At 42.5% G+C, this 18,206-nt stretch overlaps 1 protein-coding gene across 5 annotated transcripts in view; it reads left to right on the top strand.

Moving 5' to 3' along the window:
- Nucleotides 1-18,206, top strand: part of LOC101692057 (putative protein ZNF720) — a 38,067-nt gene that overhangs the window by 3,247 nt on the left and 16,614 nt on the right. Inside the window, exons 1-5 of one of the 5 annotated variants that reach the window (XM_013050042.2) lie at nucleotides 2,193-3,792; nucleotides 4,595-4,653; nucleotides 8,553-8,679; nucleotides 9,175-9,270; nucleotides 17,233-17,484. In XM_013050042.2, coding sequence (XP_012905496.2) covers nucleotides 3,779-3,792; nucleotides 4,595-4,653; nucleotides 8,553-8,679; nucleotides 9,175-9,270; nucleotides 17,233-17,248 — 312 coding nt within the window. In that variant the 5' untranslated portion in view covers nucleotides 2,193-3,778 and the 3' untranslated portion in view covers nucleotides 17,249-17,484. The other 4 variants (XM_013050040.2, XM_013050044.2, XM_013050043.2 and 1 more) reach the window with 4 other exon arrangements.

Here is an 18,206-nt window from a genome sequence, read left to right as displayed (position 1 = left end):
TGCCTATCTCATGTCAACTTGATTCTAAGGCCAGTGAGATGGACCACAGGGCAGGGGAAGTTCTCCCTCCCTGACATTCTCAATTCTCTTGTTGGTCTGACACTTCAAATACAATCTCTGCTGTTTCAGGTATGTAATCACGTCATCCATGAATAATAACAGTTCTAGCCTCCTACTTCCCTTGTCTTGTTTCCACCTTTACCTGTTTCTCTGGGTCCCCGCTCAGGCATCCTCTGTGTAGTGAGCAGGAAGAGCCCAGACTGGGCTCCTAGTCCCAGACTCACTTTTATGAAAATGCTCTCAGTGTTGACTGCTGATCATAGTGTTTGCTGAAACTTTCTTGCCGAGATATAATTTCAAATGTTGTATTTGGCATGATTTTACTACCAAATATTTTAGTGATGGGTCAACCATACTCAAATATGTTTTGCTTAAATCTGTTATTTTGAGGGGCACCTGGGTGGTTCAGTGGGTAAAGCCTCTGCCTTTGGCTCAGGTCATGAACCCAGAGACCTGGGATCCAGCTCTGCATCTGGCTATCTACCCAGCAGGGAGCCTGCTTCCCTTCCTCTCCCTGCCTGCCTCTCTGCCTACTTGTGAACTCTGTGTGTCAAATAGATAAATAAAATCTTAAAAAAAAAAAAAAAGAAAGAAAGAAAGAAAGAAGTCTGTCTTCAAGGTTTGTCCTGTGATACAAATGGCATTATTGCCTTCTGCTATGATGCCAAGTTATGTGTGTGTGTGTGTGTGTGTATTCAAGAATCAATTAGGTGGAGGACCTTTATTAGGAAGAGAGCTGATCATGATGTGGGAAAAAAAGGCAGAAGAAAAAATACTAATATCCTTATACCTACAGGTAATTGACATATACTTGAAACAGGTAGAGTCATATTCCTCCAAGGACTCAACTGCCATCATAATAGGTTGCTAACGGGAAAAGACAATCCTGACCTGAACTCCCCAACCCCCACCAGGATGCTGTAAGTCTACTTTAACATAAAACATTTCCTTTGGAAACTTACCTTTTCTCTACAACCCCCTAGCTACCTAGTGGTAATCATCCTCCAAGCAGATGGCTGGCTGATAGACATCAGAAGGGTTCCCTGACTAAGGATTTTTGGTTGGCAATAAATGACCTTTTCCCAAGAACCAATAGCCCCCATCAAGGTCCTGGATACCTTGCTTCCAAAATTCCTTAGATTCTTAAGCTATCCCAAACCCCCTCCAACTTCAAAGTATATAATGGGACACACCTCATGATAGAGTGTGGTCTTTCTTCCCCTGGGTCCTGTCCCCATGATTTCATAAAATCACCTTTTGCACCGTAGACATCTCAAGAATTCCTTACTTGCCATGGGTATCAAGCCCTAACGTTCTTTCCTACATGGATACCAGAGATTAACAGTTTATATCACAAACAGTTGCCTACCTATATAACAGACACATGAAAGAATGTTCAACATAATTAGCCAACAGGGAGAGTCAAATCAAAATCACATTGAGATACCACCTTACACCAATTAGTATGGCCAAAATTAACAAGATAGGAAACACCAGGTGTTGGAAAGGATGTGGAGAAAGGGGGACCCTCTTACACTGTTGGTGGGAATGCAAGTTGGTGCAGCCACATTGGAAAACAGTGTGGAGATTTCTTGAGAAATTAAAAATAGAGCTACCCTGTGACCCTGCAATTGTACTGGGTATTTACCCCAAAGATACAGATGTAGTAAAAAGAAAGGCCATCTGTACCCCAATGTCCATAGCAGTAATGACCACAGTCACCAAAGTGCCAAGAGCCAAGATGCCCTTCAACAGATGAATGGATAAGGAAGATATGGTCCATATATACAATGGAATATTATGCCTTCATCAGAAAGGATGAATACCCAGCTTTTCTATCAACATGGATGGGACTGGAGGAGAGAATGCTGAGTGAAATAAGTCAAGCAGAGAGAGTCAATTATCATATGGTTTCACTTACTTGTGTAGCATAAGGAATAACACGGAGGACATTAGGAGAAGGAGAGAAGTGAATTGGGGGAACTCAGAAGGGGAGATGAAGCATGAGAGACTGTTGACTTTGAGAAAAAAAACTGAAGGTTATGGAGGGGATGGGGTGGGGGTTGGGTGAGCCTGGTGAGGGGTATTAAGGAAGGCACGTATTGCATGGAGTACTGGGTGTGGTGCATAAACAATGTTGGAACATTGGGGAAAAAAATAAAATTGAAAAAAAAAAAAAAAAAGAAGAGTTGTCTACCTGGAGGACAAATGTTGTTTGATAAATATTTTGTCCTCCCTTTCTCCTCTGAATATAATCCCCTCTTTGGAAATTTGAAATCCTACCTCCTCCTTCTTAAGTCACCGTGACACAGAAGCTTCAAACACTTGTCTTTGAGCCTCATGTCTTTCTTGCTCCCATAATTAAGAACTTCATTGTTTTCTCTACTGAAAATGTCTTATATCAATATCATTTTAAGTCTTAGACCAGCCAAAGAATTGAGAACAGCACAGGAAAAACAAATTTTCCTGTCCTCACATTCATTCTGTTGTGTGAACTGACCTCCACACTGCAGACCCGAAAGAGAACATGCAGACAGCTGGGGATCAAAGGCAGCCGTAGATTCGTTGCTTTGCCAGCCATGGAGGCCTTAGCAGGTCGGGCCTTCAAACCTGCAGCCCGCCTGGGAAAAGGGCTGGGGGTTTGTAGGGAAATCTGGGATTATGTCCCATTTCCAAAGGAATTGTGTCTGTGCTGCCAGCCATGTTCATCATGTTGTCAGGGTGGAACCAGGTTCCTAAATCAAAGGGCTGAGAAGTGAGGAGAAGAGGTTTGTGGAGAAGGAAAAGGTTACGTATTTGGAAATGGAGTCTCACTGAGGTGGGAAGCAGAGGCAGAAGAAAAATTACTCAATTTCCTTATCCACTGACAAGCCCTTCATACAGTCAGAGTGACTCTCCTCTAGGGATTCAAAAACCTCCACCCTGAGGTTTTGCTAAGGACAAAGGGCAATCCTAGCCTGACAGACCCCTTCCCCCAACCAGGATCCTGGAAGTCTACTGTAACTATTCCTTTTAACTTTATCTCCAAATGCTCCAAGATACATGTTGACATCATTCCCAAGCATATGGCCCACTGACATACATCTAAAGGGTCTCACAACAAAGGTTTTATTGCCAATAATGAATAACATTTTCCCCAATAATACCTGGCTCCTCAAGGTTCTGGAAACCTGGTTTCCAAAACTCCTTAGAGACTTACACCATCCCTGACCCCCTCCCAACTGGCGAGTATATAATGAACCACTTTTCACAGGCCCAGTGCAGCAGCTCTTTCTGCCCAAGGTCCTGTCCCTGTGCTTCAATAAGCCACCATTTTGCACCAAAAATGTCTAAAGAATCCTTTCTTGGTCATCAGCTCTGCACCTCACACACCAAACCTCACTTATATTCTAAGAACCAGGTTCCTAATCAAAGGGCTGAGAAGCGGGAAGAGAAAGGTTACTTATTTGGAAATGGAGTCTCACTGAAGCATTAATTGCTTTTATGTTTGTTCAACCTGATGCCTTCCAAGTGGTTTTCATTTCAGTGACCAAGACAGCTGTTGTAAGAAGACTGCATAGTTTACAGTGAGAAACCACTCAGTCTTTTCTGGAATGGCTAAAATAAAGAAAAGCAACAACACCCAATTTTCCTGAGAATGCTGAGAGTTAGAATTCTCATATCACTGATGGGAAAGTAAAAAGAACATGCAGTGTGGAAGACTGTGTGGCAGGTCCTTATGAACAGAAACAGGTACTGGAGGGGAATATTTAGTCACCCAAAAATATGTCTCCTTGGCCTGAACATTATTTTCGGGTCAGTTATTTTGAATCAAGGAAGATAAAGGAAAAAACTCTGAAATCCTGTGTTTACTTTGAAAGAGACATTTGCATTTATATGTGTGTAAGCTGTCTCTCTCTGTGTAGCAGAAAGAGGGAGAAGGTGTCAGTCTCCAGAAACTCTGACGGTGGAGAAGGCAGGGCTCGGCTCTGCTCCCAGCCCCAGCCTTGGTTCCCCTGCTTGACCTGGTCACATCCCCAGTTCCCTCCCAGCAGGGTCACCTGTGGAGTTTCAGAAAGGATCTTCTCTGTGGGCCTCACCCTCACTTTCTGTCAGTTGGTTTGGGTGAAAACAACAGTGGTGTTAATTAGGGGCTCAGGTGATTCTCCCTGAGGCCCGGGAGAGGGGTTGGGTTGGGTGGGAGCCTGAGGGCTTTTGGTGGTTGTCTGAGAGTAGATTTTCAGCTCTGGTCTTGGAGAGGTGACAAGGTCTCTGCTCCCTGAGTCTGGGACGGTCAGGCTCCAATGCTGATGCTGAAGGTATGAGTGGCAGTGGAAGGGGACCCCTCCCTCCCCACAAAGCAGGAGAGGAAAATGCAGGGATGAGTGTCCTCAGGGGAGCTCAGTTTCTGAGCTGCTCCTCACACGAAGGACTGAGAAGTTGGGCCTTTTCTGCATCTCTGAGTCCTGCCCGCGGGCGAGCGGTGTGAGGACAAGGAGCTCTGTTGCTGGATTTCAGGGCATTTTCTCCTGATGCAGCTGTGATTTTCCCCCAGATACCTCATGAGGACAAAATCTAGAGGTGGAGGCGAAGACAGAAATGGCCGGTTCTCAGGTGAGTCTGGTGTCCCCGCGGAGCCATGTGCTCTGGTTCTCCGCAGACCCTCGCGTTTAGAAGCTGCAGATGCAGATGCCTCTAGTGCGGGTGCTTCTCACTTCTACGATTACCTGTTTTTAAGATCTGGTCAGAAATGTACTCATGGTTAGATCTTTAGAATGCTTCTCTATGTCCTAGAGCCTTCTGTCCTTTGTCCCCAACCTGGCTTCGATAGGACATCAGCCATTGTCACTTTGAATTAAGGTCTCGCGAGGAGTGACAATATTCCATTGGTGGCAGATCCAGAGGGGAAGGTGTGGAGTCCTAAATTCTTATGGCTGATGGGGTCTGGTCCTGGGATATCAGGGAGGGAAATAATTTCTCATTCGGGCTCATTTGAATTCTCGATCAGTTGTGTGCAGCCGGGGAGGAAGGAAATGCAGATAAGAGCTCGGTGGGTATGAGTCCAGAAAAACTTGGAAACGTCTCATTCTAAGAAAGGGGGTGTGTGTGTCCATCTTTAGCACATGAGAGAGATATTCTACTTAAAATGCACTAGAAGAGGGTGCCTGGGGCCTCAGTCAACTAAGGTTTGACTGTCGATTGCCGCTCAGGTCGGGATCTCAGGGTCCTGGTCTCGTATCCCCGCTTCAGGATCTGTGCCCAGAGGGGAGTCCCCTTAACATTCTTTTTACTCCTCTCCTGCCCTTCCCGACCTCCTCTAAAATATAAGTCTGTCTTGGGGAGTGAGGATGGTTCAGTTAAGAGTCTGCTTTTTGCCTCAACCTCAGGTCATTATCCTGGGGACTTGAGATCCAGGTTCATTGGGTTCCCAGGTCAGCAGGGATCCTGCTTCTTCCTCCCCCTCTGCTTTACTGCCTGTTTGTGGTCTCTCTCTTGCTCCTTTTGAAATAAATACAATAATTTTTTTTTCAAATTTTATTTATTGTGGTACTTGGGTGGCTCAGTGGGTTAAGCCTCTGCTTCCAGCTCTGGTCATGATCTCAGGGTCCTGGGGTCCAGCCCCACATCAGGCTCCCAGGTGGGCAGGGATCCTGCTTCTCCCTCTTCCTCTCCTGTTCTGCCTACTTGTGTTCTCTCACTTGTCTCTTGTTGAAATAAATACAATCTTTGTAAAAAGTTTTATTTGTAAGCAAAAGAGTGAGAGCACAAATAGGGTGTGTTAGGGGCAGAGGTAGAAGGCTCCCCACTGAGTAAAGACACTCCCCCACCACCTCAATGTAGGAGGCCATTCCAGGACCTTGTGTCTTGGCCTGAGTAGAAGACTGATGCCCTCTGACTGAGCCACCCAGGTGCCCCTATAAACAGAATCTTTAAAGAAGATGAAAATAAAAATAAATCTTAAAAATTAAAAGAAAAGAAAGGAGTAAGCTAAGTATTACTAATGAAGTATGATGAAGTTCTAGAACCTAGGTGAGGTTTGGTGGGCTGAAGTCCGGAGCCGATGACCAAGAAAGAATTCTTGAAACATCTTTGGTGCAAAATGGTGGTTTATTAAAGCACGGGGACAGGACCCATGGGCAGGAAGAGATGCTGCCCTGGGTTGTGAGGGATGGCAGGTTATATACCCTGTGGTTGGGGGAAGGTGAGGGGAAGGGAGGTTTCAATGGAGTTTTCATATGTTAAAGAGGGCCTACAAGGTGCCAGGAGGAGGCCTTGCCCTTGTGGCTTGATCATTAATATCAAGATAGTTGGGAGATTCTTGGTGGGGTGTTATGATCCTGCTTGCATTTACCTTCCCTTCTACCTTAGCCTCCTCTAGTTTCATTTATGATGGGGAGGGAGACATTAGGGCTTGAGGAATTGAGAGTTATTTGCCTCTGGAAATTTGTGCTGTTGATAAAGTAACTTCTTTGTAGATCTCTAGGACATTTGTAGAGCAAGGGAGATTCCTGTCTTGCAGGATTGTGATCTCTGCAAGTTAACTATTTATTTATCATTCATGGCAGTCAAGGGTGCCTGAGGAATGCTACACATATTACGGAGGGGAGCAGGTGGAGAGGGGGGTGCAAGACGCCAGCTTTTGCTTTGTCTTTAGCCAGCCTCCTGCTCCCTCATCATTACTAGCACAGGGATGCTCTGCCATCTCAGTGTAGTGTCTCTGTCAGTCATTTGGGGCCCCAGACATGGGTCTTTGATCAGCTGGAAGCCTGTCCCGCACCGCTGCCAGAATTCCCTGAGGCAGGACAAAGGCGTTGGAAGTTTCCTGAAGACCCGAAGAGATGAGCTGGCAGTAGGGCATAGGAGAGCCTGTCTGCAAGGGGTGGGGGCTGGGGTGGGGTTGTTTCTTAAAGGGGGAAGGAAGGTGAGGAGTTCTGGGGAACCAGGAACTTGCTCCTTTCTGCACACTGTTCCTGGTTGTCAGAAGCCCATTGGTTCCTTATGCTCTTGGGAAATTTTGAGGTGGGTCCCCTGCTGAGCCTGTCTGGACTCAGCCAAGGGGACACTGGGACCCTTCCTCCATTCCTTTGCTCAAGCCTCCTTGCCTAAAAGTAGCCTCTACAAATCTTACAGTAATTCAGTTGTTTATGTATATCTACTGTATTTCCAAAATCAGATTTATATTCTGAAATCCTGTTTTCAGCCCAGTGGAAACTCCAGTGATGATGTGTCCTTTGATGTGCATTAGGCGCTGATAACGTTTGTTTCCATTCAGCTGATGGGAACTTCTTTTATTGGCTTGGTGCTGTCTGCCGGATCCTCCCCTGAAATGTTCCTATTTTCCTTCCTGTCATTTGTAAGGAACATGGGATACTGAGGAATATGCAGGAACTGTGGCATTTCAGGTGTAAACTTCTTTCTTCTGTGTTTCGCTTGCTTGTAGGTTCGTTCTTTCTTTCATTCTTTCTTTTATGCATTTTCTCAGTTGTGAGATGGAGAGAGCGCATGAATGAGCACAGGGAAAGAAGGAGAAGCAGATTACCCATTGAGTGGGGAGCCCAACTGAGGGTTCCATCCCAGGAGTCTGGGATCATGACCTGAGCTGAAGGCAAACCCTGAGCAACTAAACTATCTGGTTCCCTCTTGCTTATAGTTTCTTAGGAGGAAAACAAAGTCAAAAGAGATGTGGATAAAATTCAATTTCCTTCAGCTTCCAATCTCTTGATAAATACCTGAGAAAAACAGAGTGGGACATTCCTCAGGGAACTCACAAATGTCTCAAGGTTAATGTTTTGTTGGATGCAAAAAACAGCCTTAGCTTGACAGTATACCTCCAGGATCTTGTAATTCCACTTTAACAGATGAAAATTCCTTTGGAAACTCCCTTGAACTCTATTCCCTAAATGTAGCTTGGCCATGATCCTTCAAGCTTGTGGCTCTCTGGTAGATATCTGGAGGGTCTCCTGACTAAAGGGTTACTATACAGTGACTGGCCTCATCAAAACACCAGCTGGGAGGCCCTGAGGGTCCTGGAAACTTGCTTCCAAATTCCTTAAAGCCTCCTGCTATCCCTCACCCCCTCCCCATCTGAACGCATAGAACCAGTCACTGCTCACAACCTTCCTTGTCCCTTGCATTAGGACCACAGTGTTTGTACCACGGGTATATCAACAATTCCTTCATCATTCACTCCAGAACCCCAATATTTCACATCAGAAACATGTCTAGAATTGCTTGACCATTGGTTCCTCTCCCACATCCCAACATTTTGCACTGGACAAGGAGGGCTGTCACCTCTGTGTCTTGGATAGAGTTGACTTCTGAGAGTGAAAGGAGTGAAAGTTCTCAACCAGGCAGTGCCCTGCCCCATAGGTTTTCTTTCTTCCCACACTCATATCACGGAGATGAAAAGGTCATGTCTGGTTCTAGCTGCTGACACTTTCTCTTCATCTTAAGGACCATCTTAGGGACACACTTTGTCGATGGTTACTTGGTGACTGTGGTATTTGTTACAGGGACTGCTCACCTTCAGGGATGTGGCCATAGAATTCTCCAAGGAGGAGTGGGGACGCCTGACCCACACCCAGAGGCAACTGTACAAGGATGTGATGTTAGAGAACTATGGACATCTCCATTTCTTGGGTAAGGAAGACTCCTTCCAGGTTTCTAAAGCCCCACACAGGGTTTTGTCACTTCCTGTGAAGACTGCCTCTTGGGAGATTTCTCTTGGAATGACTGGATTCCAGATCCAGGCAGAAAGGGAAAAAAGTAGGGCTTTGTGGATGGAGAGACAAATCTTCATGATGTTTCCTTTTCAGCCTCAGCTCCTCCTTCCTCAAGGCAACATCATGGCTTGTGAAGATGAGTGGCAGTTTTCAACTTTGAGTGACATAGAATAGTGCTGCTTACATCTGAGACTGAAATATACTTTTCTTATTATGTCTGCTACTTGGAAGTGGAGGTCAGGATGTGAACATTGGAAATGCCTTCAGTGTGTTCTAAATGGACTGTTGGGCAACAGCTTTTGGGAAACCATTTTCTAAAATTGTCTAATATCATCTCTACTCTACTGAACACAAGACTCATGGGAAGTTAGAATCAGCAGCAATAGTCATTTTCCTTTTTCCTCATAAACAGGTCTCCTCCTGTCAAAGCCAGACCTGATCATGTTTTTGGAACAAGAGAAGCAGCTCTGGGATGTGAAGAGAAAGGAGTCTGGAGGCTTCCATCCAGGTAGTTGGGAATGAATGAGGCAAATGACAGAGGGGAGGTCCAAGTCTTAAGGAGGAAGGTAGAACTTAAGCTGTGGTTCGGGTAGCTCTCCTTGAATGAAAATCAGTTGGAGACATGTCCGGTTTTATCTCTCTCTCTCTCTCTCTCTCTCTCTGTCTCCCAGAGGGACATCTGCTCTCCAACATTATCAAGTTCTTTCATTCTCTAGGGAATCTCCTTCAGCTCCAGTGATGATCCAGCATATAATCATTTATAATTGGAGGCGGAGGCCTCCTAAATCTCCCTCCATTGCTATGAGGACCGTGGGGAAGTCATCGTATTTCTGACGACCTCTACGCTAAAGTCTTTGTAAATTCTGGTTTTCATCATGAGATAAGCAGTCAGGGGGTTTGGTGCAGAAATTCCCAGAACACTTGAGACAGATTTCTAATGTTCTCTGGCTTATACTTTCTAATGTTACAGAGGCTTTAATCTTAGGCCTACAAAACTGAGATTGAGTAACTTCATCAGTTAACAAAGCACCGCCCTAAGATGAGAAAATGTACTGCTTTATTTCCCTTCAAATGTTCTTTTTTTTTTTTTATCCTTTCTTTCTTTCTTTTTCTTTTTTTTTTTTTTTTCATATAGTTATTTCCACTCTTTGAGTTTGGTTCCTCAGTGGTGAGATAGTGTAATAATGTCTCTCTTGGTTTCCTAGAATTCCTACTTAACAAATGCTATTGGGGAACTAGCACATTTAGAACTTGAACTTGTAGCCTTTTATAAAGTCTCATTTATTACCTTATTTTTTAATAATTGCATCATGATTCTGTCTTCTGTGAACTTCTTGTGACTTTGTCATATGTGTTATCACTTTCTGATTAATTCTATATGTGATTTAGCTCAATATTTTATACATCAAATGTCCTGATATGACATGTGCATGTGCTTTTTAAGAAGTGAGTTAGACTGTTAGTAAAATTCCCATATATTTTGTTTAAAAATTTTATTTGAGAAACAGAGAGAGAGAAAAAGTGAGTAGGGAAAGGGCAAAAGAAGAGGGAGAAGCAGACTCCCTGCTGAGCAGGGAGTCCAGTGTGGGGCTGGATCCCAGGACCCTGAGCTCATGACCTGAAGTGAAGGAAACTGCTTAACTAATTGATCCCCACAGGTACCCCAAATCCCAATGTTTAGAAAATCATCTTTTCAGTAATGTGATGTTATTTCTGGGAAATTAATAATAAACTTTTTCTTCCACATTCCTCAGAATGTATCAGAATTCAACCCCAAATATTAATTTCATATACAGTGTCTCTCAGCATATTTATCAACTTTCACGGTATTTATTTACTGAGAAAAGAAGATGTTGTTTGTTTTCTCTGTCTTACAGAATGAATTACAGGGTTACAATCTGTGCAGGAGGAGGAGTGTATTAATAATACAGTATTTCTTTCAAGTCTTTTAATTGCTCATAAAATTTTCATTTATAGCTTTTTGTGATTGATTTTATTTTATTTTATTTTATTTATTTATTTTTATTTGACAGAAAGAGATCACAAGTAGGTTAGAGAGGCAGGCAGAGAGAGAGAGGGAAGCAGGCTCCCTGCTGAGCAGAGAGCCCGATATGGGACTCGATCCCAGGACCCTGAGATCATGACCCGAGCCAAAGGCAGCAGCTTAACACACTGAGCCACCCAGGCGCCCCTGTGATTGATTTTAATGAGAATTCTTTACGATGCTCTAGTCCATGAAGACATGCCAATCAAATGCTGTTTTTCATGGGTACATGGACACAGTTTTAAATTATGGTTATATTGAAGTTTTCCTTTTCTGTCATACATCAATGTTTTATTTAAAATTTCATGGGTCAAGTTTTGTCTTACTCTGGTATGGTTATTTCCTAATAATGTGCTGCTTCTCTCTGGCTCATTCAAGAAAGTTAGGTAGGTGTAGATTTGGTTTTATCTGTGTATGTTGTTATAGAAAGAGAATTTTTCAGCTCAGTATATTTCAAGAACATCGAAGTATGCCTCAAAAAAGAATGACCTTCATGCTTTTTGCTGGTAAATTTTGTGTGTCTTTGTCTTGAGTTTGTATGTCACACATACATACTGTGTGACCCCTACTTTTTGTCTCCTTGGTGAGTGATCAGTGAATGTTGTACTGTTTCTAGGTGAGTGGTTGTCAACATAGAATTCATTTCACCATGTATTTGTGGGTGAATTTTTATTCTCTCTGCATGAAAGAAAGACTGTTTAGAATTCAAAGTAATTTTCAAACATTTCATACTTCTGTATCATGCTTTGGTATGAAATATGAAAGATAGATTTTATCTGTAATTGTAAGATGAATACCCATGATATGCTTTGGTACCTTTCTCATTGCCTTTTGTGTCTTCTGGGAGTATTTTCCTTGTGGTTACTTTAGAGATTCCTTAAAACAACATTGTTGTAAAACAAACCATTTCAACCTCTGTGTTGGGTACAAAGAAGATTCTTTCTCCTGTCTCTACCCCTGCACCCACTTTGTTAACAGTCACACATTCTTTTATGTTGTGTACTTTATGACCTACTTTAATGATTTTTATACTTTTTTTTTAAAAAACAATGCTCTGTAGCAGAAATAAACGTGACTGGTGTCTCATTACAACACTGCAGGTTGGTGTAATTGTCTACATATTTATTCAGCAGAGAGCTTTGTGTCCTTGTGTGATTGCAGTTCCTGGGTAGAATTCCTTTTATTTCTTCAAGAGAATATTCCTTTAATGGTTCTTTTTGTCTGTTTGTCTCCTTGGATAGATCTACTGGTAAACATAGAGGGGTCTTGTCTTGGGAATGTCTTTATTTCTACATCTGTGGAAAAGAGTTCTGCCCAATAAAGTATTACTGGTGGTAATTTTCGATCTTTCAGTACTTGATTGCATTATGCCGGCCCCATTCTTGTTTCGACTCCTGGGAATCCCACTGCTGCTGTTCTGGGAGCTCTTGCATAAGGCGAAGTACATTTGCCATGCCGTTCTAAAAGTCCATTTTCATTTGTGGTCTTTGATGGATTAACTACAACATGTTATCAGTCCTCCCATTCTTTGTATGTGGTCTGCTGTATATACCATAGTTTTATAAGGAAGTAATTTGAGGAAATTGAACATAAGGCAATCATAGGGAAAAGACATTTACTGTAGTGCACTGGAGTCATCAAGATAAACTTGTCTGGGTAAGTGGACCATTATTGATGAAAAGCACGTTATTCATTGGTTAACTGTATTTGTTAGTAGATCTGGAAGTATTCAGGGGCAGGTCGATCTCCAGAGAGGGATCAGTATTTTCAGTGTGATTCTTTTTTTTTTTCTTTTGACTGTATTTTATACATGCAGATGGATGTCCAAACAAAACCAGAGTAGTTGGGCACCTGGTTGGCTGAGTGAATTAAGACTCTGCCTTCAGCTCAGGGCATGGTCCCAGGGTCCTGGGATTGAGCTCCACATCAGGCACGTTGCTTGGTGGGGAGCCTGATTCCTCTCTCTCTCTCTGCCTGTCTTTCTGCCTACTTGTGATCTCTCTCTCTCTATCAAATAAAGTTTTAAAAATCTTAAAAAAAAATAAAAAGAGAAAGGCAGAATGGCAAAACTTTCATCAGATAAACTAGCCTTTTTAAGTTTTGGTAGAGATTGTATTTTCTATAGATCGCTTCAAGATTTATTGTTTTTCAAATATTCCAGTGAAGGAACATGGATGCATTTCCTAGTTATTCATTCTTTGATTCTTTCACAGTATATTACACTTTTCTTCTTTCTGGTTTGACCACTACCATTATATTAAATTGGAAGAATTTGGGGGGGGGAAGGGGTTTGCTCAAAATATATGATGTGTCTGTTTTGGGAATTGTTCCTTGTTGTGTAGAAACAAAACTAATTTTTACCTGTTGGTTTGTGTACCAGTTTTATAAAATCCCTATGAGTTTCAACAGGATTAAAATCATAAGCATTGGGCACCCGGGTGGCTCAGTTGGTTAAGCGACTGCCTTCAGCTCAGGTCATGATCCCAGGGTCCTGGGATCGAGTCACGCATCAGGCTCTCTGCTCAGCGGGGAGTCAGCTCCCTCTGACCTTCTCCCCTTTCATGCTCTCTCTCACTGTCTCTCTCTCGAATAAATAAATAAAATCTTAAAAAAAATAATAAGGATTCCCAGGAGAAGCAATGGCCGTGGAGCAGGAGGATTCTAGACTCATGTGTCCTGACATGAGTGCCACTAGGCAACTGTCAGGTTATCCTAAATGACCAGACATTGGGCTGAGGAGTGACAGGACAGATTGCCAAGCGAAAGGAGAGAGTAGGCCACATGGATGATGGCATATAATGTGGAGACATGTTTTAGGGAGGAGAGGAGTATAGGATTTTGGAGGGCAGGAAGCCCTGGCTGTGCAGTAGGTGTCATGAGAGAGGAGCACTCAGGGGATGCCTAAGGAGGTTTCCCAAAGCCATTGGCTTGGAAAGGGAAAAGGGCTGAATTTCATGAGTTCCTAGAACCAACACATCTTAAAGCCTGGAGGTTTAATGGTCAGCAGGTTTGGATGGGATAGAACCAGGAGGGCACTCAGGTGCTCCCAGACAAAAGGTTGGTAAACAACCTGGGGGCACGGAGTTTGGAAACATTCATCTGAGGAACACCTGGGGTGCACAGTGGGGAGAGTATTCAGTAGTCTAGGAGCACATTCCTGAGAGGAAACATTCAGTGACATGTGGCTTCCAAAATATGGGATCCCTCTCCTGTCCTGTAGATAAAGCAGAGCCCCACTCAGTGAGGAAACTGGCTGGCTGCCTTGCTTACACCAGTCCCTACCCTATGTGATCTGAGGGGACTGTCCTTCTCAGTGAGGCTTTCCTCAGGCTCAGCAAGGTCAGCCCCTGCCCACATCACATCTCCTGAGCAGAGATTCTGCAGGTTCGCAGTCCCGGTGGAGTTGATGTCAGGTCTCCTTTCACAAGCAGAGCAGAGCTCACCTAGTCCAAACTGGCCACATTCAGGCCAGGGACCAAACACTGCCTGTAGCAGGCAAGGAGAGCCCCTGAAGACCACTGTTCTAAAGGATACAGCAGGACACATCACTGACTTTTCTAATGGACTGAGGAAGGTAGAGAGTTAGACAAATGCTAAGATGAAAGAATTTATCCCAAAGAAAAAAATTAGACCAGGGCAGAAGATACAAGGGAAACAGATAGTAGTAACCGTAGAATTTAAGTCAACAATCAGAAGGATATTCAAAAGGTTGAGAAAAGGATAGTGAGAACTTTACCACAGAGGTAAGAGTTAAAAAAATAATTGGGTGCTTGGTGGCTCACTTGGGGAAGCCACTGACTCCTGATTTCTGCTGAGATCTTGATCTCAGGGTCCTGGGATCGAGCCCCACATCAGGCTCATTGCTCAGCAGGGAGCCTGCTTCCCCCTCTCTCTCTGCCTGCTTCTCTGCTTACTTGTGAACTCTCTGTCAAATAAATAAAGGAAATATTTTTTAAAAAATTATAAAAATCAGACATAGATGAACAATGCAGTAAGCGAGAATAGAAACAGGTTTGATGTAAGGGTATGCTGGAAGCAGAAGAATGACTTTGTCATATGGAAGGGAAAATATAAAAATTCAGAGTCTGAACAAAAGCCAGAGGGAGAACAATCATGCATCACAGGATTTATTTAGGAAACTCATTGACCCCATCAATGATAGTAAAATTCCTAGGTCTTGGGCTTTTCTGTGCTGGTAGAGTATTGATTCCAAATTCAACTTTCATACTTTCTATTGATCTAAGGAGATTTACCTTTTCTTTGGTTCTTGTTTAGTAAATAAGTCTTTATAACTTGTCCATTTTTAGGAATTCTCTAGTTGTTTTTTATTTGTTGTTTTGTTTGTTTTTTCATAAATTTCCCCATTAATTATTATATTGGTTTATGGAGTTAACACATTGCCAGTTTTATTTATTTTATTGATTGAAATGGGCATTATTTTCTGTGTTCCATTAGTGTTCATCTTGTATTTTATTTATTTCAGATTTTTCTTTATTTTGTTTCTCTACTTTCATCCTAGTTTCTTCCTTTTTTAGTTCTTCTGGTGGAAATTAAGTTGTTTTTTTTTTTAACATTTTTCTTAACTTTGTATTGTATAACATGAAGAAATTGGGAAATGGAAAAACTGGCAGAAATAAACAATACAAAAAATGACCAAAACAGTAAAGAAAATTAAAATGATGATTTTTAGGGATTTTTTTATGATTTTATTTATTTATTTGACAGACATCACAAGTAGGCAGAGAGACAGGTAGAGAGAGAGGAGGAAGCAGGCTCCCCACCGAGCTGAGAGCCCTATGTGGGGCTCCATCCCAGGACCCTGATCATGACCTGAGCCCAAGGCAGACACTTAATCAGCCCTATTTTTAGGGTCTATAATCATGTCATGTGTGAACAGAGAGAGTTTTACTGTTTCTTCTTCAGTTTATATTCCTTTACTCTATTTTTGGTTGCATAATTGTTCTGGCCAGAGTGTCCAGTACTATACTCAAGGGCAGTGGTGGGGTCACTTCATTACCTGCTGATCATAAAGGAGAAGCTTGCAGACTGTCCCTACTGAATAGGTTAATTTGCAGCTTTTCATACATCTGTGGAATTTATTAGGTTGAACGGGTTTCCTTCTTTCTCTACTTTGTTTATAACATGACATGTCCAGTGTGCCCATATTTGTATTCTGTCTCACTTAATATGATCATGTCTTTTTTTTTTTTAAGAGTTTATTTATTTAAATGACAGACAGAGATCACAAGTAGGCAGAGAGAGGAGGAAGCAGGCTTCCTGCTGAGTAGAAAGCCGGATGCAGGGCTTGATCCCAGGACCCCGGGATCATGAACTGAGCCAAAGGCAGAGGCCTTAGCCCACTGAGCCACCCAGGCACCCCAATCATGTCATTTTTTATCTTCATTCTGTTATCGTGAAGTCTTCAAGTTATGGTTTTTTATATGTTGGAGGGCCCTTAATTCCTGGACCGTTTCCCACTTGGTGATCTTTTGTAAAAAGGGAAAAGGTGCTGTTGATTCAGATTGCTATTTATTGTGGGCTTCGAGTGAATATTCCTCATAGGCAGTAGTTTGTAAACTTTGTAGTGTCTTCGTCTGGCTTGCATGAGCTGGTAATGCTGGTGCCACAGAGAGAGTGTTCTGCTAGTTTCCCTGATCATCACTCCTTGGAAATGTTTGAAGAGATTTGCAGTCCTTTCTCCTTCAGTGTCTGTTTGAATATCCAGTGAATTCATCTGGCACACAATCTTTGTTTGTTGGATTTTTTCTTTTATTCCTCTTTCATTCGGCTTCAGGGTTGCAGATCGGTTGAGATTTTTTTGACTTTTCTGAAAGAGGGAGTGGAAATTGGTTATACCTTTTTTTGAAATTTATACTTGTTTTTTAGTATCAATTTGTGGGCAATGATTATCCATTGTTGCCTCTTATAATTACTTTGATTCCTACAGTCAGTTAAACTGTGTCTGCTTTCACTTCTTCACCAGTCATTTTAGTCAGTTTTTTCTCTGTTATTCTTAATTTACTTCTTGGTCTACCAGTGTGCATCTTTTCTGACAAACAGCTCTTCCTGTTGTTGATACCTTCCTATTTTTCACTGCACTCTATTTGGTTCAGTTCAGTTTTGTATTTCAGTATCCATTGTTCTGCTAGTTTTGATCTCATGTGACCCTTTTCCTGATTGTTAGAGATACAGGAAAGTGATTTGTGCTACACCATGACCATACTGCAGAATTCTCTATTAGACTCTGTGCTCAGTATGTTCTGTGCCATGTTATATGTCCATGGAGAAATGAAGTCCTGATGACTCCTTCTCAGCCATTTTTCTGACATTGTCTGATTGACTTGATGCTTTTATATTAGCAGTCATCAGTATATTCTTCTGAATGTAGTAAGTGTAATGGTTTTACTTTTACTTGGTATCTTTCAGCTCTATCTTCACATGACACTCAGAGTTTTCTGCTAAAGCGGAGCACAGAAGGTTCTTTCCAGAAAGTGTCAATGCACAGATACAAACATAGTGCTGTTGAGATTTTACACTTACGCACAGACTGGGACAGTGATGGGGAGAGTGAAGGGCATCAGAGAAATCCTGGACGATACACGCAAACCAAGGCAATTGCCCTTAATGAGAATCTCACTGCCCCAAATGGTGAAGGAAATAAAGTGCTGTGGAAAACCTCGCTTTTTAAGTCAACTGTTTCTGCAGAGCAGTGTGTTTCTGTCAGCACAAGCTCCAATCAAATATTCAATCATAGCGATTTGTGGACAGACTGTTCGGAACATCTGGAAAGTAACCTAGCCCAAGCTGAAAATAATAATTTGAGCCATTTGGAAGATAGGATTGGCCTGAACTTTCAGTCAAGTATTTCTGATCATCAGAGATTTAGAAATGAAGAACAAAGTGCTCAGTGGGATCCATATGAGACAGGCTTCACCGAGGAGTCCACCCTGCAGAATTACCAGAGGGTTTCCACTGGAGTCAGAATTGCTCAATGCACTGAATCTCAGAAAACATTGAACCAGGGCTCCAGTGTTCACAGATGTCTCAGGGCTAGGTTTGCAGAGAACCATCATGAATGTGATAAATATGGGGAAGGCTTTCATTCAAACTCTAACCTGAGTATACATAACAGTGTACTTTTGGGAGACAATCCTCATAAAGATAATGAATGTGGGAAATCTTGTAACCAGTCCTCCAGTGTTGGTGATTATCAGAGAATTCACGAGGGAAAAAATGCATTCAGTCCAAATAAACAAGGGACCATGTTTACTCGGTCAGTAAGTCTAAAAAGAAATGACATAGTTCCTAGGGGAATGGAAACCTACATCTTTAAGGAATGTGGTAAATCCTTTGACTGCCAATCAACACTGTCTCAACATCAGCGAATGCGTACTAGAGGA

The sequence above is a fragment of the Mustela putorius genome, unplaced genomic scaffold (assembly GCF_011764305.1).
Source record: "Mustela putorius furo isolate JIRA1106 unplaced genomic scaffold, ASM1176430v1.1 tig00000196_pilon_pilon_pilon, whole genome shotgun sequence".
In the NCBI taxonomy this organism is placed as follows: domain Eukaryota; kingdom Metazoa; phylum Chordata; class Mammalia; order Carnivora; family Mustelidae; genus Mustela; species Mustela putorius.
This window is presented reverse-complemented; position numbering and strand designations above follow the sequence as displayed.